At 40.8% G+C, this 25,308-nt stretch overlaps 1 protein-coding gene and 1 long non-coding RNA gene across 2 annotated transcripts in view; one reads left to right on the forward strand and one right to left on the reverse strand.

The window, feature by feature from the left end:
* Nucleotides 1–7,600, reverse strand: part of PLBD1 (phospholipase B domain containing 1) — a 50,282-nt gene extending 42,682 nt beyond the window's left edge. Inside the window, exon 1 of the mRNA XM_070619174.1 lies at nucleotides 6,806–7,600. Coding sequence (XP_070475275.1) covers nucleotides 6,806–6,917 — 112 coding nt within the window. The 5' untranslated portion in view covers nucleotides 6,918–7,600. The remainder of the gene's footprint in view (nucleotides 1–6,805) is intronic.
* Nucleotides 7,601–7,721: 121 nt separating this feature from the next.
* LOC139083352 (uncharacterized) lies at nucleotides 7,722–20,644 on the forward strand. The gene is made up of 3 exons (XR_011539997.1): nucleotides 7,722–7,852; nucleotides 18,610–18,695; nucleotides 19,936–20,644. It is a non-coding gene; the product is annotated as an uncharacterized lncRNA (long non-coding RNA).
* The last annotated feature ends 4,664 nt before the right edge of the window (nucleotides 20,645–25,308 follow it).

The raw sequence follows: 25,308 nt of genomic DNA on the forward strand, positions 1-25,308 counted from the left end.
AGTCCTCAAGAGAATTCAGTGATAAAAATTTACTGCTAGCAAGCTGACCAATTCAGCCAGTGCTTTGAGAAGTAAGACAAAATCTGAGTTTCGCGCTCTACCCCTAATCGCTGTATTCCATTCTTCAATGTTTTCTCCACACAACTCTTTCTGGTTTTCCCAGTACCATGCTATTTTATGATTTTTCTTAACTCCTTTAGTAGTTCAAGCCATTATACTTTTCTATTTTTTAAAGGCATCTCCATGTTGGGAGGCGGATGGTGTGAAAAGTGTAATAGGGAAAAGGTAGAAAATATTACATAATTCTAATCCTAACCTAGCTTTATACAGGCTCCGTGAAGGCAGGGAGCGCTTCTGTTTACCACTGTGTATCCTGGGAGCACTGTACCTGGCACAATAATAATTCTGTGATGAATCAAGTTTAATCATGCGTGTTCTTGAAATAAAGTGAAGTTTATCAGAACATTCACAGAAGTTAGTCTAAAGTAACTCAAGTCATCATGTCTTCAGGCCTAGGTACGGGGCGCAGAGGATGGTTCAGATGCCCAAGGAGCACAAGCCGTATGTTCATATTTTCTCTCGAGTTGTGAAAATGAAAAACAAGATTTAAACATTTTTAACAGCAACATCTCCAAAACCAATGCACTTGATAAATATTTGTTGAATGAGTAGGAATGTTACTTTATATAAACAGAGTATTTTTCTTCTATAAATAAAGAAGGAAGAAGCGCCATCATTTTTATATCTCTCTCTATGTAAAAACCCAAACACTCAAATTAAATTTCTTTTATTTAATTGTAAGTTCTGACTAAGATTTTCTATGAGTTAACTGTCTTCAGCTGAAAAAAAATTCACAGTCATAAGTGGCCTAAATCACTCTCTCCCATATTCAGAACCGAAGTTTCCTCACACCTCACTTATGAAAGAATAAGTAGTTTACAACACCAAGCAATATGATGTTTTCCTAATATACTCAGTCAGTTAGATAGAGAAAAAAGGAAACACTGAGAGCAGAGGCAGAATATATGAGAGAAAATATTTAAAAATTAAGATTGCAACTTAATCTATTCAGACTGGGTTTAGCTAATAGTTCACTGATTCTGATCCTTGAATTGTTTTTCTCTTCCATGTCCGCTGAGCGTGGTCCCTCGGTACTCTCTGTGTACCCTGGCATTACACTTCTCTTCTTTCCAAGGGCCCTCAGTAAATAGATGGCTGGTTTTTAGATTTGCTTTGACTTTTCATCAGAGTCACTAAGAAAATAACTAATTCATGAATAAACAAATTCCAGGCAACAAAATTATAAGTAGGTGATTTGCTCTCATTCCCAACAGAAATCAGAGCCGAGGACCCTTGCTAAAAGGAGGATTATCTGGGGATGTGCTCCCAGGGAACAGGAATTTGGGACTGGGAGAGTGAAACAGCGAAGGAGGGAAAGCTAATTCAGGGGTGCATTCTGAGACGGTCCAATGAAGCGCACAGAATAAGCCTCTGAAGACCCCATCCCAGGGATGGAAGAGGGAGCATTTACCCGCCTGCTCCCATCCTGCCTAGGTCAAAGGTTGCACTATGAAGTGTTAACCTCATAAATCTCACTCCCAGGTTTGCATGTGCTCCAGTGCTAAATGGTTATTTCAGAGAAGCTCTGAGATGGAAAGCAAGGGATGCTTGCAATGTCATTGAGGTGAGGTGCCTCATTTACACCTGCATGAAGCTAGAGTAAAAGGCAGGTGAGAGGATGTGAGGAGGGATGCAGAATGTGCCTGATACAGCAGGTAAGTAGAAAGGGATACAGCTTTTAAAAAATAGCTTCAAGCAACAGAACACTTACGCAGAAAAATGCTAGAGATTTGCTTAGATGTGGAATGATCCCTTTCCTTCATCTCCTCAAAACGAACTTATTCTTCACTGCTAGCTTCAATCAGATTTCCGGCCAAAAGTCCTATCAACAGGGAGTCAATTTTGCTCCCTTGTGATTTGGCACTCTGAGCTCACTCCTCATCTAGATCTCTCTTTAGTTATGTGTATTTGTATGTATTCGGCCCAATAAACTTAATTACAAGCTCCTTGAGAATCAGGGGTTTCACCTCATATTTCATTGTGTCGACTACTTTGGGTCTAACACAATGCTTTATTGATTATGGGGTCACCCAAGTCCCAAACTTTCACCCTAGCTGGGAAGGGCATAATTGGAGACAGATTCATATGAAGTCTACAGCATATTAATTCTTGATTTCTAATTGTGAATTACAATTTTGGTATCTTAGGTTTGCAAATGCTGGTTTGAATAACTCAACATTACCTTATGTTGGAATAGTAACTGCATTTGCAAGGTTAATGGCAAATTTCAGAGCAAGCCTGTCCCTTTCAATCAAGAAACTTTCACAATTTCCCGCTGAAAGATTATAACATGATATTTCTTGTTCGTATAGACACAGAATTTCAAGTTTTAGACTAAAGTTTCCTCACAATTGCACTACCTCTATTAGTTTCATTTTTTACCACACTGAACAAATTCCTGTTTTGCAGTAGGACAAAGAAATGTCATAATAGCATTATTGATAAAATTTCTAGCCACATCTTAAAGCTAAATTTTCAAAAGATTCTGAAATAGAAGTTGTAGGAGTAACTGGAACCTACTCCATTAAGTAAAAGATGAGGCTTAAATGCACTAAAAAAAAATCCTTAAAATGTTGAACAGAACAAATCCTTTGACATTTATTCTGTTATTGGTGCTGCCACTTCTTTTGCTATCTCAATAGTTAAGGCTTTATAATTTGGAACCCAACAAAACAAAAGATAACAGGTGACAAAAGTAAAAATAATGCCTAAGGAAGTGTCAAAACAAAAATTTCTGTTCTGCATATCAGAACAAAGTCCCAAGGTCACATGATTCATAGTTTATATATTATGAAAAGTAAACTACCATTAAAAAGTTTTAAAAAATGTTCTACCTCAATTTAAAGACTGCAGGAGGATCCTTTTTAATTTTTTTTTCTTCTGGAGAAAGATTTTGATCTTTGTTCTTGGAGTCACATTTCCAGAAGGACTAGGAAACAAAGTTTAATAATAAAAAGGAATGGGCACTTCTCCCAGAAATTCTGGAACCTATCTTGTATACATTCTTTTAAACAAACTATATCAACACAAGAAAATATGTGAGTTTATAGAGAACACTAACTTCCTTTGGGTTTGAAACACCAGGACAAAGGGAATGAGCTGTAGGAAGACTTAGTGAGGCTCAGAAAGACAGAAAAGAGTTGGGAAATTCTAAAGCAGCCACGGTTAATACGCGCTTAGGAAAAATAATCGAGGTGATTTCAGACAGTTATAACCCAGGAAAGCGACCTAGGACACTGCTCTCTGTCTTCTGAAACAGCTGCTTAATGTGCTGATGTGCACCCCAAATCCCCGAAATGTTGGGCCAGGATTAAGGGAAAATCCTGCTATTATAACAAGTTACTACTCCACAGCACCTAATTATCATCTGCAGTCCTGGTGGCCTTATCAAAAGATGTTTAGCAGAGAAAAGCAACTCCAGTGGCCAGTAACAATGGCCACTCAATTATAATGGCCCCTATTGTATGCCAGGCACTATCCCTCACATCTACCTTATGAGGATTGACACTTTTATAATACCCATTTTACAGAAGAGGAAATCGAGGCACAGAGAGGTTAGATAACCGACTGAAGGTCACACAGTCACTAAGTACTGGAGCAGGATTGAAACCGAGGCAGTCTGGCTCCACGGGTTCTATTTCTGGAATTCCACACCACCTCTCTAATACTATCCTTCCAAGAATGAAGAACTGTGATGGAAAGAGTGAACATATGGAGTACCTTCCACAAGTGAATTTGGAAATCAGAATGCCCTCAGAGTTAAAGGATCAATTGAGATTGGCCTCAACCATAGGTCTGCCAAGTCACCTTAAGGAGACTGAACGACTCCCAGCACACTGAACGCCTCCACAACCAAACAAAAGTATTAGCCTGTCTAGGGAGGCAATCTGATATCTCAGGTGGGCCCTGGCGAGCCATGAAAGTGGGGAAAAGGAGTCAGCGCCAGCTGGTCCCAGGGAGCGTTGTCCAATGGAGGGGCACCATGGGCTGACTGAAGCGTCCATCCCAGGCGGAGGCAGTGAAGCAGGCCTCCAGCCTGAGAATCCCTGATACAATTTACCCCGTGTAGTTTGATAACAGCGAGAACGTGCCCAGAGCAGGCAATATAAGTATCCGGTCTGCTAAAAATTAACAACTGGTATTTTGGTAAATAGACTTGTGTGTTTATCAGGGTGAATCAACTTCGTTGTATCTGATCAACTCCGGAGCGCTGCAAAGAATGAATTTCTGGAGTCTAGCCCTGCAAGGCCAAGGGCCAGATTTGGAACCAGTTTTACCAAGTCACATGCCACCTTAGAGTCTCCTGGCAACCAACCCATCTCCTTCTCCAGAGGCAACCTGACTTCGCTATATACACCATTAGAAAAATTGCACAAGACATCCTAAAAACATGTGGGGCTTTTCAGTCTGGAAAGATAAAGGCAACTCTATCATACACCCGAAGTCTACAAGAGTCTGAGAGAGACGGCTAGCATGAACGTGCAGTCATTTGCTGATTTCTGGAATAAGGAAAGTATAAAGTAAACTTTAAAAGTTAAAAAAGTTGTTTTTGGATAAATAGCTGCATATTCGTGGATATAAAATTTATTCCAGGGGGATGAAAATGTAATCCTTTAGGTGTTTACTGGGTACTCACTAAATTTAGAGGACTGAGCTGGGCACTTCCGAGAAAACATGAAAACCAAGAGATAACAAAGGCCCCGTTCTCTGCCTGCAGGTTGCTGGCAGCCTAGTAGAAGGGTAACACCAAGAGCCAGAGCTGCCCTGGAAAACAGGTTCATACGGGCGGAACAAAGGAAACAGAGACCAGTCTTTCGAAACCATCAGCGAGAACATCACCAGCTGTGCTTCCACGCCACGCTGTCAGGATCACCTGCAGCACCAATGCCCTCACTCTCTGCCTTGACTCCTGACCCAGCTAGCACCGTGTCAGCTAATCCTCTGGGGAACTCAGCTTAAGAAACAGTTTCTTTCCAGGTGGTATGTTCTTGAATAAACAGTGTCCCATTTTCAGAAAAACAATGTCTCCATCTCATTCCTCAGGCTGTCCCCTCCACCTACAGAAACATTTAAAATAATCCCAATAATCCAAAAGAAGAACAGAATAGGGAGATAGTTTCAGCCAGCATTCCAGACACAAGAGCCATTTCCACATCTGGGGCGTTCTCTAGCCTGTCCCAGGTGTGTCTGCACGAGCAGTCTCCCAGGGCCAAAAGGTGGCACCAACACCACCTCCATGGTCCAGGGAAGGAACAGAATGTGCAGAGAAATCGAGTCAGGAGCCTGGGAGAGCACCACTTCTGATTCCAGAAGTTCAGGCAGCTTAAAAGACTGGAAAGATTTAAGAATACGTGGGCGACTTTCAAAGCCAAGACCTTGACAAATCTGGTAACTGCACATACTTGTGCAAGTGGTGTAATAAGAATCATTACACCCGTTCCGGAAGGGGCGTGTTCTCCTGAACTCCCCACACCTCCCAACTTCTTGCACAAGGTCAGCACAGAAAAGTAATTACAAAAACATAATTAATCCTCCTCTCTTAATATTACTTTTGAAGTCTTTCAAGTTTCTTTAGTTAATCTTGGTCTTCCTTATGGGGAGTAAAAGTGACAAATCCAAGGCTTTTGTTTGTTTGTTTGTTTTTTTAGGCAAAGGGTAGAGACTAGTGTCAATACCTGCAGGGATAAAATCTACTAAGGGGAGAGTTCATACTTAAGTAAATGCCCTTTGGCATTTCAGGTCTGCCTTCGCTTGCTGTGTATCTTCTCGCAAATTACTGTCGGCCCTCCCTATCCATGGTTCCGCATCTGCGAATTCAACTAACCTCGGACGGAAAGGCCTATGATGGTTGTGTCTGTACTGACGATGTACAGACTTTTTTTTCTTGTCATTATTCCCTAAACAATACAGTACAACTGTTTACATAGCATTTACATTATATTAGGTATTATAAATAATCTGGAGATATTAGATATTATAAATAATCTGGAGATGATTTAAATGAGAGGATGTGGGTAGGTTATATGCAAATACTACGCCATCTTATATAAGGGACTTGAGCGTCCGCGGCTTTTGGTATCCGCAGGGGTTCTGGAACCAATCCCCCCACCCCACCGCGAGGGATGACTGTACTGAGTTTCTCTCAGTCTCAAATTTTCTCATCTGTAGAATGGGGATAATAATCCTATTTAGGATTATAGTGAATATTATATCGAAAAAACCGTAAATCCCTTTAGCATACTGTCTGGCACATATGAAGCTGGCAATACCAGGTTGCACTTCTTAGCCTTTTAAACCAAAGTCATTGTCAATCAACAAGAAAAAAACTCCGGCAGCCTGGAATCATAGCCCTCTATGATGTGAATAAATATATTTAGATGCCCTTTGGCTGGCGCTTTCAGGACCAGCAGAGGCTCAGCAAGCCAAGAATGGTTCAGGAGAGAACGGATCTGCCTGCCCAGAATTCTGGCCCACACTTTTTAAGTTGGCAGAAGCACGCCCCGTGGCCTTCCCGGGGGCCAGCCCCGAGTACAGCAGGGCTGGAGCCAGGCGGGCCAGGCCCCCCGCGGAAGCGCGCTCCTTGGCGTGCACCCAGGACCCAGACAGCCGCTGGAAGTCAACCTGGCCGGCCGCGGGCTGGGGCGGCGGGCGCAGCGGGCTCTACCCCGGGGCGCGCACTGCTCACCTGCCTGGCTCGGCGACACCGCGGCGACCAAGAGCAGCAGCAGCAGCGGGGGGAGCGGCGGGGCGGGCGGCGCGGGCAGCCCGAGGCGCCCGTCCGGGCGGTGGCGGGCCATCGCTGCGGCCGGCGGTGGCGGCTGTTGGCGGAGCGGCTCTCGGGCTGGCAGCCGGCGCCGCGTCTCGGAGGTTGGGCGTCCTAACTTTCCTTTTTCATTCGCCCTGCCTGTCCGGGGCTTTTAGAGAGGAGGAAGCTTCACGTGGCCTTGGGAACAACCTTTGCCCTGCTGGGCCCCCAGCGTGGGAAGGGCGGGTCCTGTCTGACCCTCTGGCTGCCAGTAGGTCGTGCTAGGAAAGTTCCCCAGGGGCACGTCGAGGATCTGTCGGGCCACGTGCCACTTTCTCCGCGCTCGTCGGGCAGTTTTGCGGCTCACGGCTGGAACAGATCAGTTCACATCAACGCCACTAGCCTCTGGCTCCAGGGCCGGCCGGCCTCTCCTCTGTCGCAGCGGGGATGAGGCACCCTGAGCAGTGGTGAAATGCATGCCCCCGCCTACACGCAGCTCTGATTCTTCTGGAGAGATCTTCACAGGTCCTTTACCTCTCAGGGATCAGAGCCCCTCCATCCCAGGCTGTTCAACTTCCATCCGTTTGCTGCAGCTCAAGAATCTGGATCGTTTGCTTTTCTCTTCGTTCGCTGGAGCCACCACTGGAGAGTGATTCAGACGGGGCTGAAACTGGTATATACCCCTGAGCCCCTGTGAAGTCCCCATTTCTGTGCAGGGTCAGTTGAAAGTGACATTGTGATGTAGGCAAAACTATGCCTTGGGTGACATTGTGAAGTTGGCAGAGGGTGCCCTAGGTGACATTGTGAAGTAGGCAAAAGACATTTTATTCATTCAATAAGTTTTCCTTGAGCCCATCTTGTGTGCCAGGGACCAGTGATATGTAGACAATTAAGAGCGTGCCTACCACTGGCAAGAAGGGGCAAAGCCCTATGAATAAATGGGTACTCGGAAGTTGCCACTGGTGCTGTAATAGAGCTACGCTTAAGGTACAGTGAGGGAACCTGGGGTGGGACAAGCCACCACACAGCTGGGGGCCTAGGCACCTTACTCTTCTCCTTGGTCATTGTTCTAAGCCTAACTGAGCTGTTAAGGGGAGACGGGAGGGGAGGACAAGAGGTACCTCTCCTAGAGGGGAAAATACATATGTAATTGTTAGAAAAGACACAGAACAGTGACATCAGATCTCTGTGCAAATTGTTCAACACAAGTCCTAAGTCATAATTTCATTTGGTGACAGGACCTATCACAGTACTTGGATGACAATATCATTTAATGAATTGAAGGAATTGAGGACTTCGTAAAAAATGCACATTTTTCTTAGATCCAGAAAATGAAAATGAAGGCAAATTCTGAAGATTTTGGTTGTGCCACGTTGAAGACAAGTACATTAGGACATTCAAGGCAGCTGTCTCTTGGGAGTATTTTAGTCATGCTACCTCAACCACCCTCCTCCCTGTCACTAACCCTTCCAATCCAAGGAGCCACGTGTTGGGATGTGATCATGTGTATGAGAATGTCTGATGTGAACTAAAAGGCATTCATTCGTCTGTTACTTAGTCATCCAATATTTGCTGACTACCATGCTCCAGGCATAGAGCAGTAAACAAGATGGACAGGGTCCTGCCCTCGCAGAGCTTGCATTCTAGTGGGGGAAGCAAATTATATATATAAACAAACTAATTGGATTAGGGGTTCTCAGCCTCAGCATTGTGACATTTTGGACCATACAGTTCTTTGTTCTGGGGGAGTTGTCCTGTGTATCCCCTGGTCTTTACCCACTGGATGCCAGTATCACTCTCCCCCGCCGCCCCCAAGTTGTGACTATCAAAAACGTCTTCAGACATTGCCAAATGTGTCCCTAGGGGACAAAATTGCCGTCAGTTGAAAATCACTGAATTAGATGATGATGAATCTTGCCTTCCATATCTGGGAAGGAAATGAGCAACAAAACTCCTACCAACGCTGAGGGGAGGATGACCAAAGATGTTTACTGTGAAATGTTTTTATCACTTCTGTAGTAGACATGTGTGGTTTGGGGCTACTTACCATCCATTTCTCTATTCCTGGTAGCAGTTTTTCCTGAATCTGGACTCCACTGGTTTAGAAGTTTCAGTGAACAAGGGAGGAGGTTTGTTTGCACCAAGAGACACAATAATAGTTGCATTGACTCGGAATTATTGCTCCCTGGTCTTTATTGGGCTCCCCTGAAAAAAATGGGTAAGAATAGGATTACAGTTTTGGTTAAAGTGATGGAGGCTGACCCTCAAATGGAAATCGCACTGCTGCACAGCAGGAGACAGGAGCAGAAGGGCTCAGGGGAGTCCCTTGTATCACCACATCCTACTGAAATGGCTAATGAAAGTGCTGTCACCTCACCTGGGCAGCACCACGGGGGACTCAGGCTCCTCACCCAATGGGCAAAGAACCCCAACTACCTGAGATGCTGGCCCAAACCCAGGGGAAACATGGAAAGAAGGTAGAGAAAAGAAGTTATGGGGGCCGGCCCGGTGGCGCAGTGGTTAAGTTCACATGTTCTGCTTCTTGGCGGCCCGGGGTTCGCTGGTTCAGATCCTGGGCGCGGACATGGCACTGCTTGGCAAAAACCATGCTGTGCTAGGCATCCCACATATAAAGTAGAGGAAGATGGACATAGATGTTAGCTCAGGGCCTGTCTTCCTCAGCAAAAAGAGGAGGATTGGCAGTAGTTAGCTCAGTGCTAATCTTCCTCAAAAAAAAAAAAAAAAAAGAAGTCATGAATATCTATAGCCGGGTGACCAGTTGTAGAAACAGAGATAGCAGCCTCTATCTATATTTCTTTCCTGGCTGTAACATATATACAGTGGATTCAAAATTTTACAGTTCCAGAATGAAATATACATAATGGAAATTTGTTTCTTTTCCAAAAGGTATAATTAACTTAGCACTCAAGCACTCATTTACTGACAGTAGAAATTTTAGAATGCCAAATTTAAGGTTACTCAGTCTTATTTGGGCTAAATCCTTAGCATCCTTTGACTCCTCCATATCCTTCCCCTCTTTCCTTCAAGTTGATCTTAGTTTCAGGGGCCTTATGTATTGACCTGGCATTGGATAAGGGACATCTACTCTGTGTGTCATCCTCTTGGCTTGGGGGCCTCCACTAAGATGTAGTTTCTCTCTTCTGGTCCTCATTGTGGTGTGCAGGAATGCACTGCTGGCATCTGTGGCTCTTGGCCTCAGGTCTAGATTCCTACATACTCAGTGTGTTAGTTAGGGTAATGCTAACTACTATGACAAATAGACTCCACAAGTACAGTGAGGTAATGCCACAAAAATTTGTTTTTGGCACATAAACCAATCCAATGTGGGAGTTCTTCCCTGGTAGGTGTCTTTTCTTCCTGTAGAAACTTGGGAACCAGCCTCCTTTAATCCCGTGGTTCCACCATTCTCTAAGGCAGAGGTTCCAAACTTCCTTGGTTCATAGTACTCTTAGATTTTCAGTAATATGTTTTTGGGGCTGCTGACCAAAAGAAACATCTAACGGTTCCTTTTATTAAGTAGTTAGGGCCAAACAATTTAATAGTAGTAATTTGCTCAGCGTCCTGGGATGGTATGGTTTTCCTCAAAATTTTATAATATCCCAACTACCCCCTTTGGTTCATCATGGTATGCTCTGCTAATATTACTATTTCCTGTGATTATTTAATATATCCCAGGTACTCCTTGTGGATTCACTGTGGTCGTCAAACTGTATGCAGGAATCATGACTCTAGGGCCTTGGGGTATTTTCTTCCGGCCAGAAGAAGGGGAAAGAGGACGGGGAAAGCACTCCTGCTTTTTAATCACTTCTGCTTACGTTCCATTGGCAGTAAGTAGACATATTGCCATACCTGTATGCTAAAGAGGCTGGGGAATACTGCCTCCAGCTGGGATGTCACCTCTTAGTATGGAAACAAGAACATACATTTTTGGTAGGTATCCAGACCTTTGTGATCCTCTTGGCAACCTCTCCATCCAGACTTGAATTCTGTAGTGTCCTTTGGCTCTTTCTCAGCCCCCTCTGAGCCCTGGGGAGGGGCAGCAGGAGCTCAAAGATACCCTGATCTAATGTGCAACAGTCAGTGAGCATGCTCTTGGGTTCGTCTCCCCAAACACATCCCTCAGCCACTGCTACTCTACAACTCAGGTGCTGTGTGGAACACCTAACTCTTTTTTGAGGCTTCCAAGTTCATGGGCGACATTCTGGAAAGTTTAAACATAATCTCTTCTGCTGGTAATTCTAGACCTATCTTGAGTTTCTGTTACCAAATATTTCCACACCCGGCCCCACCCGTCAAGTAGGTGACCCATCCCCTAGAGGAAGGGTGGGGCTGGTCCTTGCATCAACCCACTATGTAATTCTCTTATCAGCTCTTCAAACTTCTTGCTTCTTAGGGGCAGGAACTAATTCAACATTATTATACATCCTTAATCCAATTTATTGTTCTTGAATATACTTTATGTCCTTTTATTTCAATCTGTGTCTTGCAATTTTCCAAGTCAAGCTTTGAATGTTTCAAAATCCTTTTGTCTCTCAGATTCATAGATCTTACCTTTCAATAGCTTTGAAAACTATGGTCTCTGTCTACTCAAGACTACAAAAAGCCACAAATTTTACTCTCTGGTCTTTCAATATTTTTGTTTTCTCCTCCCTTGGGCCAAAAGCCTCAGCCTCTTGGGATAAATCTAGTGGTGGAAGATTTGCTGGGTTAAACAAGAATTTCTCAGAACAAAAATGTGTAGGGTAATAATTTAGACTACTATCCAACTAGTCTTCTATATATTTACTTCTGTGCTCATTTTCCCTCTTCTTTTCTGTTCTTTTCCTCCATCACTGTGTCTTGGTTGTCTTGGTAGTTAAACTTCCTGTCTGGTCTATAGGTATTAGAATATTGAGTTCAAATTGCTGCAGAACCAAAGAAAGGAAGAACATTCCTCAGAAATCCCAGGCTCGGGCTGGATGTCTGTGGAGCTTGTTTTGGTCGCTTATAACATAGTTCTGGACTGTCTGCCTATCCTCTCTTCAATTCACTTGTCCACCCTTTATATAATCTGCCATTCATGATAATTTCCAGACTGCAGGTGTCTTGTAAATTGAGTACACAAAAGAGGGGCTGCCTTTGGTCAATGATTGTAAGGCCACTAGCATGTCTTGGCTTTAAAACCATGGGATAAGGGTGAGATATGACTCAGGAATGGGTTGACTACAGCAGGAGAGGCAGAGGTTAAGAGAGAAGTTTCTGTACAAGTGAAATACTGATTAGGTGGTTTAGTTTTTGTTTTTGTTTTTGGTTTTTGAGGAAGATTAGCCCTGAGCTAACATCTGCTGCCCATCCTCCTCTTTTTGCTGAGGAAGATTGGCCCTGAGCTAACATCCATGCCCATCTTCCTCTACTTTATATGTGGGATGTCTGCCACAGCATGGCTTGACAAGCAGTGCATTGGTCTGCACCCGGGATCTGAACTGGCAAACCCTAGACCGCTGAAGCAGAACATGTGAACTTAACCTCTGAGCCACTGGGCTGGCCCTGGTTTAGTATTTTTTTTTCTACAAACAACAAACAGTAACTTTTTATTCTACTGCTAGGCATCTTTGTCCCCATCTTTATCTTCAAAGAGGCTGGAAGACACTCCTGAATACTTTTAGGGCCAAAAGCATTTTCTGCATTGTTTAAGGGATGTAATTTTTTGCCTGACAGTTCTTTTTTTCATAATTTCTCTAAACCTCTTTTTCTACTTCTTTCCTAAATTGAGTGGCTACATCCTGGAGTAGCTGCCACTGACTTCCTCTATTTACTTTTCTTCTCCCACTCTTAATATCCTAGTACCTTCTCTTCATTCTGCAGATAGAAGTACAAATGCCAAAAAAAAAAAAAACCAATTAGAAAAACACAACCCTTTCTTAGTGGTGTTTAACCTTGGCTGTAGATGCAAAATATTACTGTATTCAAGGTCCCCGCTCTGCTTCCAGGTTATAAGGAAAGATTTAAGCCTGAATGATATACAATAATGAATAAATGAAAAGTACTCAATAAATATTTGATGAATCTGGCTGCTACTGATATTCTTAAATGGAGACAATAAGAGGACAAATCTTAGGCAGTTAATTCTTGGAAAGTGGCTAGAAGTTAACATTTAAATATGTCCCCAGGGTCAAAACTCCAGAAAATGTTACTAGAAAATATCTTATTTCAGTCTATTCGAGTAAACTACGTGAGCATCTCTTGGCTACAGGGAATTGAGTTATAAACCACGCATATCAATCTTCCAGACAACTGTGTCTGAGAAGGGAGTTCTGAGGGAGTGATGCCAAGGGAAATTTGAATACTCTCTCTGTTGAGAAACACACAATGTCTGTGAGCTCTTTCAAGTTAAAGATGAGTGATCAGAAATAAGAGCCAGCACAACATGAAGTCTTTGAAAAATATTTTGGAATAAGGGAAAGGGAACATCATCCTAAAATCTCAGGTTTCTAAAAACTACCAAATTTAGGAACCAAAAGAAAATTTTAGAAAATGTTTTAGCATCTCATATCATAGGATATGAAGAAAATATAGCTTCTATTTACTAAGAGAAGAAAGTTTATAAAGAAAAACAGGTTGAGAAGAAAATGAATGAGATGAAAAGGGAGATGGATAGAATAACAAAGCATCGATAAAAAACAAAAAATTTCTGGGGCCAACCAGTGGTGCGGTGGTTAATTCGCAGGCTCCATTCGGCAGCCAGGGGTTCGCCAGTTCGGATCTTGGGCACAGACATGACACCACTTAGCAAGCCATGCTGTGACAGGCATCATACATATAAAGTAGAGGAAGATGGGCACAGATGTTAGCTTAGGGTCAGTCTTCCTCAGCAAAAAGAGGAGGATTGGCGGTGGATGTTAGCCCAGGGCAAATCTTCCAAAAAAAAAAAGACAGAAAAATTTCATAGTAGAATTGACATTTTCATTACTATTAGCCATTCCAGGCTAATAGTAAAGAGCAGAATTTGGCACTGTTGAAAATGAAGTCAGTAATTTGAAGGACAAATTGATGAGACCCTCCCAAAAATAGAAGGAAAAGATAAAAATGAAAAGGAAGGTAAAGGTGAGAGGCACAAAAGACTTTAGAATTCAGCCTAAGAATATAGCCCCCTCTTAGAAGGGCCCCATGCTTGGTTTAATGCTCTGTTGTCACTGTCTTGAAATTCTTACTAATTTCTGAACAAAGGATCCTGCATTTTCATTTTGCACTGGGCCTCACAAATTATGGAGCCATTCCTGAATCTGGTAAATCTGATGCTGGCCCTGATATGAGTTCCCCCATATTAAATCCAGCAAATATGGGGTTAAAACCAAAGTACTCTTTCCCTGCTTACTCCCTGGCTTCCTGGCTCCAGAATCCACTACCTGCCATGGAGACAGACGGCCAAGGACAGCCACCTGCATTCCTTATCATCTCCCCCTCCCTGCAAACAGCCTCTCAAGGCTGAATACAGGCTGGTAGGAAAGCTCTGACCAGCAAGGCCACTGACTCCCCCCTTCCCCCACAAATAGTCACATTCCTCACAAACATTTAAAACCTCTCGCCTCCCATCTTTCAGGGAGACGAGATGAAACAAGACAAATTTGAGAGATCCCTCTCATCTCCTGGCTGATATCAAATAAGTAAAACCCTTTCTTTGCCATAAGCCTAGCGTTCTAGTTTTTATTTTGCCCCCCTTGTGTGGCGAGTAGGGAACCTATGTTTGTAGGAATTAACAAATCCAGATCATGGGACATTCTGTAAGACTACTGGACTATATTATTTTTTTAAATGTCAGTTTCCTAGTAGACGTCCCCTCCTCCCAAAAAACCCATCCACCTCCCAGAAAAAAAATGAAGGAAGTACTCTGCTAGTTAAAGTCAACTGAAGAGACATGACAGCTAAAAACAATGTGTGATCTGTAATCGGATCCTGTAATTGGATCCTGAATGGGGTATGTGTGTGTAGGGGTGTATCTACAAAAGGTATTTTGGGGGAGAATATTTCGAGAAATTTAAGTAAATAAGTACTGTATATGATGGTATTGTATATTTTTAAAATTTGTTGGTTGTGAAAATAGTATTGTGAATATTGTCAACCTTCAAAAACAGAAAACAGTTTAAGATGCAAAATGTTTATTTAAGATTAAAGAATTGCAATTTGGGAGCACAGATTCAGGTAGAAACTCAAATAGTGTCCCACTAGGAAGTGAAAGTCAGGGGCTTTTCAAGGCAAAGAAAGGAAGTTTGTATTACAAAGGATTTTAATTGGAGTTGGAGGCAGAGAGATAATCTTGGCTAAACATTGATTGATTATTGATTCCATCTTCAGAAAATCCGCAATCCTGTCTTTGTGATCAGGATGTCCATTCTCCTGCTGACTTCGCAAACAATTGCCTGTAAAACAATTGCTGTTTGGGCCCAGTCCAATGGTTTGGCCCAGTCCAAGATTTAAGACAGGAAGGCAATTTCTCTGGAAAGGCAGCTTCGACTCCATTTTAAAATGGCTCCACTATAGTCAACGCTGACAATATTCAGAAGGATGTCCCAGTTTTTAGGGGACATACATGCTGTGGTGAAGTGTTATGGTATCTGCAACTTACTTTCAAATGGTCTGGTAAAAATAAATGTATATATGGACAGAAGTAAAATAAATGTGGCAAAAAACCCCACAATCCCTTCAGCAAACCTTTTGTTTAAAAAAAAAAAAAAGAGCTTGGTTTTAATGAGTATTTGTTCATTGGCTTCCTAGCTGGCTTTTTACATTTCCAGAATCTCGCTTTCCAAGCTGCCACCAATACCTAAGCTCTGGCCACCTCTCCCCTCCCCTCTCTCAGCAGCCAGCACATTCTTTTTCTTAGGCACAAATTCTCCCAAGCTTAAATCTGTCAGTCCATTGGCCCTGGGGGCTAAACCTTCATCTTCCAAGATTATCAAAGCCTTCTCTCAACAATGTGGGTCTCTCCCTTGGGTAATAGCATACCAGCTATTAAGAAAATAGTAGGTACGGAATTAATACGTAAACAAAACAGCTACAAAACAAACAAACCCCCCAAACTGTGAACATTTCAATGGAAGGAAAATGGAAAATATTACCTGAAAAGTATTAAAAATTAGTTGGATTTTGACAATGGAGAATCATCTACAGACTTTTTGAGGGAGAAGGTTGTGACCATGAAATTTTGCACAGAGTTAATTTTAGTTCATGTGTCAGGGTAAGATATTTTCAAGGACTCAAAAAATAGAATCGTTTTTGAAAGAATTACTTTGATATCCTTCAACTGACTGAGTGACAAGTCAAAATTTAGGCCCGAAGAGTGGAGAAGTCATAATGTAAAAACTTAGAGGGGAATCTTTCACTCAGTTTAGTAGACTCAGGACCCCAAATTCAGGAATCAAGCTGCTTCTGTATCCTCAGGTGGATTCTGCAACCTGGGGGACATCTTGCCCCTCAGTGTTTCCATTAGCAGGACTGTTGTTTCTTTCTGCTTCTTCTTCTTCCTCACCAGTGACACAAGAGGTATTTCTCAAGCTGTGTTCTTCACAGCACAGTGCAGATTGATTCTTTGCTGTGGTTGATGACCATTTAATGCACTTGCAGGTGTCCTGTTCATCACTTGCTACCAAGCAACTCAGCTGCAACACTATGTCAACAAGAATTACACAACAGAAGCCAAGTTGCACAAAATAATGGCCATTTTGATTGCCAAATAAATTGAGCAATCGTTTTCTACATCCTGACAACTCCTCTTGAACAACAAGTTATGTTTTTAAAAATTGGCTATGAACAACAAATGACTCAGGGGCAATCTACTAACAGTAATGAAGCCCATCCTCTCATTGTTCATCTTCTGGGGAATGATCTTATTGACTGCACTTAGGTAGTGTGGGATCTTTGGCCAAGCTAAACTGGGATTCTTGTTTGGAGATGTCTGATGAATACATGAGTCCACATGTATCCATCTGCCTGTGTTGGTTTGTACCGAGGCAGGGCACTCAAGAAGTAAGTTTGTTTGTGGGCACTTGGGGGAAAAGCAGAGTGGGGAGAAGGAAGAAGGGATGGGGAGAAAAGATGATGTCTCTTCCATAACTTGCCTGCCTTGTTAACTTGGTTTGAGCTCTTGAAAGAGAAAGGGGCTTCAGGCAGTGGCAGAAGCAGCAGATTTCAGGAAGGCGTTGGTGAGACCTGAGGCCATTACAGCATTGTTCTGATGCCAGAGAACAGTATGGGCCATGGATTGTGGAAGAGAAGCATACTTTCCACATCAGCTTGGCTTTCACTCAGTAAAAACTGCAGGGAGGGCCAAATTGCATTGATAACATTAAGATAAAATGCATGTATGTGGTAAAATCCCTGCATAACTCAGCAAAAACACGCACCCCAACATAATGCTATGAGCAGAGTCCAAAAATTAGTTTAGTAGAAGAGACATGCTTTTGCAAGGTTACTGAAAAGAAAATGTGGCTGTGGGGAAGATGGGAATCAATTGCCTATTGTATCATAACTGAATTTGTTTTACTGTGTATATTACATATATGTTGGTATATGCACAAATGGATAGAGTTTTTTTTTTTTTTTTGGTGGGGAAGATTGGTTCTGAGCTAACATCTGTTGCCAATCCTCTTTTTGCTTGAGGAAGGTTTTTACTGAGCTAACATCTGTGCCAATCTTCCTCTATTTTGTATGTGGGACGCTGCCACAGCATGGCTTGACAAGCGGTACATAGGTCCGTACCGGGATCTGAACCAGCAAACCCCGGGCCGCTGAAGCAAAGCATGCAAATTTAACTGCTGCACCACTGGGCCGACCCCATCTTTTCATTCTTTTTCACAGTGCTTTTAAAAAAGCACAAAGTGTTAATTTTGATGAAGTCCAATGTTTTCATCTAGAAGTTTTACACATTTAGGTTTTACTTTTAGGTCTATGATTCATTTTGAATTAATTTTTGTACATATGCAAGATATTGGTGAACATTGTTCCTTCCTTCCTCCCCACCTCCTTCTCCCCCTCCTTGTCCCCCTCTCTCATTTGTCCATGTTTTTTCTTTCCAACCCCTTCAGTGAGGTTATGCCATTTATTTGTAATACATTTAAATTCGCTTGTTACTATTGTTCTTCCAGTTTTAGTCTGTCTTCCCTCCTCAGTCCTGGTTGATTTAAATTATACATATTTTCAGAGTAGGTGAAACATTAACATGGTTTTAAATTTCAGAACACAGAAAGTTATACTCGGAGAAGTGTCACACCTCCCCTCCCATTCATTCTACCTTGCTCCAATTCCCACATTCTTTACACCCCATTCCCATCCACCCACTCTAGATAACTCATCTTATTAGGTTTTGGTTTATCCTTCCTGTTTCTTTTTCACAAATAAGCTGATATACGGATATTTTATTTTTCCTTCTTTTTTACTCAAAGTTATTGTACTAAATACTCTCTCACATTTTGCTTTTTTCGCTTAAAAATATATCTACAGCAGTTCCTAGAGACTATTATTTCTTACAGAATTTTCTGGATTACCACAGTTTATTGAACAGCTTCCAGTGTATGGATATTTAATTTGTTTCCAATATTTCTCAATTACAAATAATGCTGCAATGTGCATATGTATTTTCGTATTGTTGTCTTCAGAGTAAATTCCTAGAAGTCGAAATGCTGGGTCAAAAGGTAAGTATGTGTGTCATTTTGTTATACTAACTTGTTTGCCAAATTCTTCTCCAAAAGGATGCACCAGTTTGTATTTCCACCACCAAAGAAGAGAGTGCCTGCTTCCACAAAGCCTGCCGACGGCATGTGTGCCAATCTGATAGGTGAAAATTGGTATCTCAGTATTGCTTTAACTCACATATCTCTATGAATGAATTTGAACATCTTTTTACTTATTTAAGAGCCATTTTTGTATCTTTTTGTGAATTTTCTCTTCATGTCTTTTTCTCATTTTTCTATCAGGTTTTCCATAATATGTTCCTCAAATTTTGAGAGTTCTTTGTATATTCAGGATATTAGGTCTTTATCTATGATACATGTTACAAATATTTTTTCCCAGTTTGCACCTGTTTTTTGGCTTTGTTTAATGGTGACCTTTTTTGCTGTGCAAAATTTTGTAATTTTGCACAGTCACATCTATAAATCTTAAATTTTATTGGCTTTGGATTTTGACAGTTTAATAATTCTGATAATTTCAAAGCTTTTCCCTATAATGCTAAAGAAGAGTTTACTCATATTTTATTCTGATACTTGTGTGGCTTCCTGTTTTACTTTTATTTTCCTGATTCATTTGAAGTTTACTCTTATGTACAGCGTTAGTCATGGATATGATTTTAATATTTTCCAGCGGCTAAGGAGTTGTCTCAGCATCATTTATTACAAAAGTCCATCTATGTCCCAAATGATTTGAGACATCATCTTTATCATACATTAATTTTCATAAGTACTTGGGTTGATTCTATTCCATTGGTCTATCTATTCGTGTTCCAGTGACCACACTTTTAATTACAGAGGCTTTATAATATATTTTAATGTTTAATTGAGCTAGTCCCCTTTGTTTTTGTTTCTCTTCAGGTTTTCTTATCTATTCTTACATGTTTATTTTTTCATATGAACTTTAGTAAAAACTTATCTAACTCCATAAAACTTTTGTTGGTATTTTATTGAGATTGTGTTAATTTTATAAGTTCCTTTAGGGAGAATTAATATCCTTGTGATATCGAGTCATCTTATCCGAGACCATGGTTTCCATGAATGCTTTTACTATCTCAGTAGCAAGTCATATTGTAACATTCACTCACTAAACACTCACTATACATTTAACATGTGTCAGCTACTGTGCTAGGCACTGGAGATATGGTGGTGAGTAAGATAGTTTTAGATTTTACATAACATCGATAAATGAAAGCACACATATCTCCATAAGAGTTAAAATATACATGTCAAAGTCATTAAGTCTTCAGATCTGTGATGTTTAATCTGGTGACAGTTTGCTATGGTTCTCTTTTACATTCTCACTTTTCTAAACTAACTTCTTTGCATTGCATGCTTTGCTTTGAAAAGGACTGAAATGGTATCATTGAGTTGCTGAAGTTTCAACAGGACCGGCTTGCATCACGGTGGACCTACCGAAGCCATTCTTAATGGCATCACAATTACCAGTTTAATCCAGTTGACAAATAACAGGATGAATCTAGCTATCTGTTTTGTCTGTGCCTCCACTCCACTATCAGAGCTCTAATGGAGAAAACCAACCAGCAGAAAAGTTTGGTGCCATTAAGCGTTCATAAGCCTCAACCTCCAACGGACCCTCAGCTCTACCTGACCATGTTATTGTGTTTCTTTGGTCAGTTTCTTTCTCCCTTCCACAAAGACTACTTCAAACTCTCTTCACTCTCTTTCAGATTTCTCTTATTATTTCACTTCTTCTGAGCAGATGGCCCACCTCCTACTACAAAGAGAAAGTAGAAGTCATAATGTGAGAACTCCCTCATCTTCCCTCTAGCAACCTTACACAAGTACCTGGATTTCCACCCATCTCTTTGTTCCAGCCTGTTACGATAGAGGAGGAATTCTTCCTCGCATCATCTAAGATCAATGTCTCTACCGTCTCTGGTCCACCTATCTTCTGTCCCCTTTTTACTCCTAATTCAACCTAATACTATCAAGTGTTTGTTCTCTCTTCCCTGTCTTTGGCCTCTCTCTTTACTCTTTCCTTTTGCAAAACAAATAAACCTGCTGAAATTTATTGTTAAAAATGAAACAAACAAAACCATTCATCTTATTTTCCCTTCTAGCAATGCCTATATTTCTCTTCTCTCCTTCATAGCTTAATTTCTTAAGTCATAGAATTTTTTGAGGCTGAATGAGACAACTTTCATGGACACAGAAGTGTACAGTCACTGAAAAGAGGAAGAGCTGGAACAAGAGATGGGGAGAGCTGCAGACTACCACAGTGTACCTGGGCTTTGGGGTTAGGTTTGATCCGAGGGGCTGGGTGCCATAGGTGACACAGAAAATATGTTTGCCTGCGGTGAGCTAGTCAATATATGCAACATGGCATAAGTGTGGGTCTGAAATCAGTTTCTTTATTTGAAAATTTAAAATAACAATAGTTACCTTGTAGCATTGTTTTGAGGATTAAATAAGCTAATGGGTATAAAGCTACTTATCATGGTACGTACTCAAAAATATTACCTATTATTATTTTTGTAACTGTAATTATGCTGTCAGATGGGCAGGTTTGCACAACCAAATATGAAAGCATCCATATTCAATGTGGAAATAAATATAAAGTGATACAGCTGTCTTTGACCTACAAGTTTGACTAGTGCTTTGGACATTCACTCATTCATAAAGAAACATATGTATCAGGAACTTTGCTAGGCATTGGGAATTACAAAGAAGAATAAGACAAAATCTCTGCTGTCGGTGAGCTCACAGTCTTAAGGCAGTCAAGGCATAAGCATGTAATTATAATACGGTGTGGTAAGTGCTGTGATTGACAAACACAGGGCATTTGGGGAATTCAAAGAAGGAAGCATATAGCTTGGGTGAGGCACATCAAAGAAATCTTTCTGGTTGAGGTGAAACTGGAGCTGATTCTTAAAGTGAGTAAATGCTATTAGAAGAAAGAAAGAAGGCAGGCGGAGGAAGGGTTTTAAAGTTCCTCTGTCCACACAGTTCAACTCAAAGGCACTGGGATTCCATACTTATTTAATTTAAAAAGTTGTACTGCTAAAAGTTATTTGAAACTCATTGACCTATTTGAATGATATGTAAGGAACAAAGTAGTATATGATAATACAAGGATGAGGGAAAACTTTTGTTTCATTACGAGTGGAACACAGCAGGAATTGCTGTAGGCAGGGTGACACAACGTATTTTAAAGAACCTGGTGGCTGGGAGCCCAGATAGGCTACTACCCGTGGTGAAATTGCCTAGGTGATGTCACCATGGCCCTCAGTTTTGATAGTGCAGGAAGTTTATTGTCAGCTAATAAGAGATAACCAATCTCTTGAGGACTGGTTCAATTTAAAATAGGAGGTGAATATATAAGCTACAATGCATTCACTTATAATAAGAAATATGAAATTCTTGCAAACTAAAATACTTCTGTTGTCATGATTGATAAATTTGCTCCAGATGGGTGTGCTAAATATTCGTCTTGAGATCCTGAAATCAGAACAGAAGGAAGGAGCTAGAGTGGGAAGCTATCTGGTTCAGACAATGGTCTGAGCAACATGGGCTTAATTTCCTGCTCTGATTCTTCAGAACCTTACTCTATGTGATTTCACAGATTTAAAAATTCCCATTGCTGTGGTTATTGGAAAGCTGAGATGTAGAAACAGGGGCAGGTCTTAGACCAATAAGCATCTGATGAGAACGCATTTTGGAATAGGAGCAAGCAGCGCATGCTGAGGCAGCATCATGAGTTGAGGTCATGTTAAGACATCAGGGAAAAGAAATTAGCATGGGAACATACATCTGCCAAATAATTAGTGCAATATTGGCTGTGAAAGTGGGATTATCTCTGAACCTTTGAGAGCTAGATAAACTATAATAACAGGAATTCAGAGTATTATGCATATTATGCATTTATGTAAAGTAATTACATGTATATGCATAGGAAAAGGTATAGAAATGTATATAAAATACTATGAGTGGTTTTCCTATATAAAGAAACATATATGGAAGCATGAGTGTTCCTTATTTTTGTTTTGGTCTATCTGTGATTTCAAAATTATCTACAATAAAGATGTGCTACTCATTCAATAAAGAAGTATAAAGTTAGAAACAATTAGCATAAGGGGAAAAGGACCAAGTGTCTCTGACTTTCACTGGAACAACTACTAGTGATACAGCTTGGATGATGTTAGACCTGAACAAGTTCATAGGAAGCACAGTGAAGGACAGCGGACAGGGAGCTGTTTGAAGGAGTCCAGGAAAGGCGAGGTGCTGCACAAAAAGAATTTCTTTTCAGTTTGGACTAAAAACAGGAAGGGACTATTTTTAGTAGAGGAGTTTTAGATGCTCCTCCCATTGGCACAGCCAGCAACAAAAATATTTTACTTTGTTTTTACTTTTTATTTCTTTCTCATTAATTTATTATATTGTGGTCATAACAGCTTAAAACAGAGAGAGATTTTGGTTATACGCTATTGTTTGTCATACACCATATAAGTATGCCCCTTCACCCCTTGTGCCTACCCTCCACCCTCCTTCCCTCAGTAACCACTCATTTATTCTCTTTGTTCTTAAGTTTGTTTATATTCCACACTTAAGTGAAATCATATGGTGTTTGTCTTTCTCTGTCTGGCTTACTTCGCTTAGCATGATGCCCCAAGGTTCATCCATGCAGTTGCGAATGGGACGATTTTGTCTTTTTTATGGCTGAGCAGTATTCCATTGTATATATATACTACATCATCTTTATCCAATCATCAGTCAATGGGCGCTTGGGTTGCTTCCACATTTTGGCTATTGTAAATAATGCTGCAATGAAGTTAAGGGTGCAGAAGTCTCTTTGAATTGTTGATTTCCAGTTCTTTGGGTAAATACCCAGTAGTGAGACAGCTGAGTCATATGGTATTGCTATTTTTAATTTTTTGAGAAATCTCCATACTGTTTTCCACAGTGGCTGCACCAGTTTGCATTCCTACCAACAGCGGATGAAGGTTCCCTTTTATCCAAAATCTCTCCAACATTTATTGTTTTTTGTTTTGGTGATTATAGCCATTCTAACGGGTGTAAGATGGTATGTAAGTATAGTTTTGACTTGCATTTTCCTGATGATTAATGATGAGCATCTTTTCATGCACCTATTGGCCATCTCTATGTCTTCTTTGGAAAAATATCTGTTTATATCTTCTGCCCACTTTTTGATTGAGTTGTTTGTTTTTTTGTAGTTCATTTGTGTGAGCTCTTTATATATTATGGAGATTAACGCCCTATCAGATGTATGATTTGCAAATATTTTCTCCAAGTTGGTGGGTTGTTTTTTCATTTTGATCTTGGCTTCCTTTGCCTGCCAGAAGCTCTTTAGTCTGATGAAGTCCCACTTGTTTATTTTTTCTTTTGTTTCCCTTGTTTGAGTAGACATGGTATTCAAAAAGATCCTTTTAAGTCTGATGTCAAAGAGTGTACTGCCTATATTCTATTCCAGAAGTTTTATGGTTTCAGGTCTACTTTCAAGTCTTTGGTCCATTTTGAGTCTATTTTTGTACATGGGGACAGATAACGGTCTACTTTCATCCTTTTGCATGTGGCTGTCTGGTTTTCCCAGCACCATTTATTAAAGAGACTTTCCTTACTCCAGTGTATGTTCTTGGCTCCTTTGTCGAAGATTAGCTGTCCTTAGATGTGTGGTTTTATTTCTGGGCTTTCAATTCTGTTTCACTGATCTGTGTGTCTGTTCTTGTACCAGTACCATGCTGTTTTGATTACTATAGCTTCGTAATATATTTTGAAGTCAGAGATTGCAATGCCACCAGCTTTGTTCTTGTTTTTCAGTCTTGCTTTGCCTATTTGGGGTCTTTTGTTGCCCCAGATGAATTTTAAGATTCTTTGTTCTCTTTCTGTGAAGAATGTCCTTGGGATTCTGATTGGGATTGCACTGAATCTGCAGATTGCTTTAGGTTGTATGGACATTTTAACTATGTTCATTCTTCCAATCCATGAGCATGGAATATCTTTCCATTTCTTTATGTCATTATCGATTTCTTTCAGTAATGTCTTATAGTTCCCTATGTATAGGTCTTTCACCTCCTTGGTTAAATTTATTCCAAGATATTTTATTCTTTTTGTTGTGATTGTAAATAGAATTGTATTCTTGAGTTCTTGTTCTGTTAATTCAGTATCTGAGTATAGAAATGCTACTGATTTTTGTAAGTTGACTTTGTACCATGCAACTTTGCTGTAGCTGTTGATTATTTCTAATAGTTTTCTGATGGATTCGTTAGGGTTTTCTGTATATAATGTCATGTCGTCTGCAAAGAGTGAGAATTTCACTTCTTCAGTGCCTATTTGGATTTCTTTTGGTTTAACTGCTCTGGCCAAAACCTCCAGTACAATGTTGAATAAGAGTGGTGAGAGTGGACATCCTCGTCTTGTTCCTCTTCTCAGAGGGATGGCTTTCAGTTTTTCCCCATTGAGTATGATGTTGGCTGTGGGTTAGTCATATATGGCCTTTATCAGGTTGAGGTACTTTCCTTCTATACGCATTTTACTAAGAGTTTTTTATCATGAATGGATGTTGGATCTTGTTAAATGCTTTCTCTGCATCTATGGAGGTTATCATGTGGTTTTTGTTCTTCATTTTGTTAATGTGGTGAATCACATTGATGGATTTGTGGATTTTGAACCATCCTTGTGTCCCTGGTATGAATCCAACTTGATCATGGTGTATGATCTTTTTAACGTATTGCTGTATTCGTT

The sequence above is a fragment of the Equus przewalskii genome, chromosome 5, assembly GCF_037783145.1.
Source record: "Equus przewalskii isolate Varuska chromosome 5, EquPr2, whole genome shotgun sequence".
NCBI classification, from domain to species: Eukaryota; Metazoa; Chordata; class Mammalia; order Perissodactyla; family Equidae; genus Equus; species Equus przewalskii.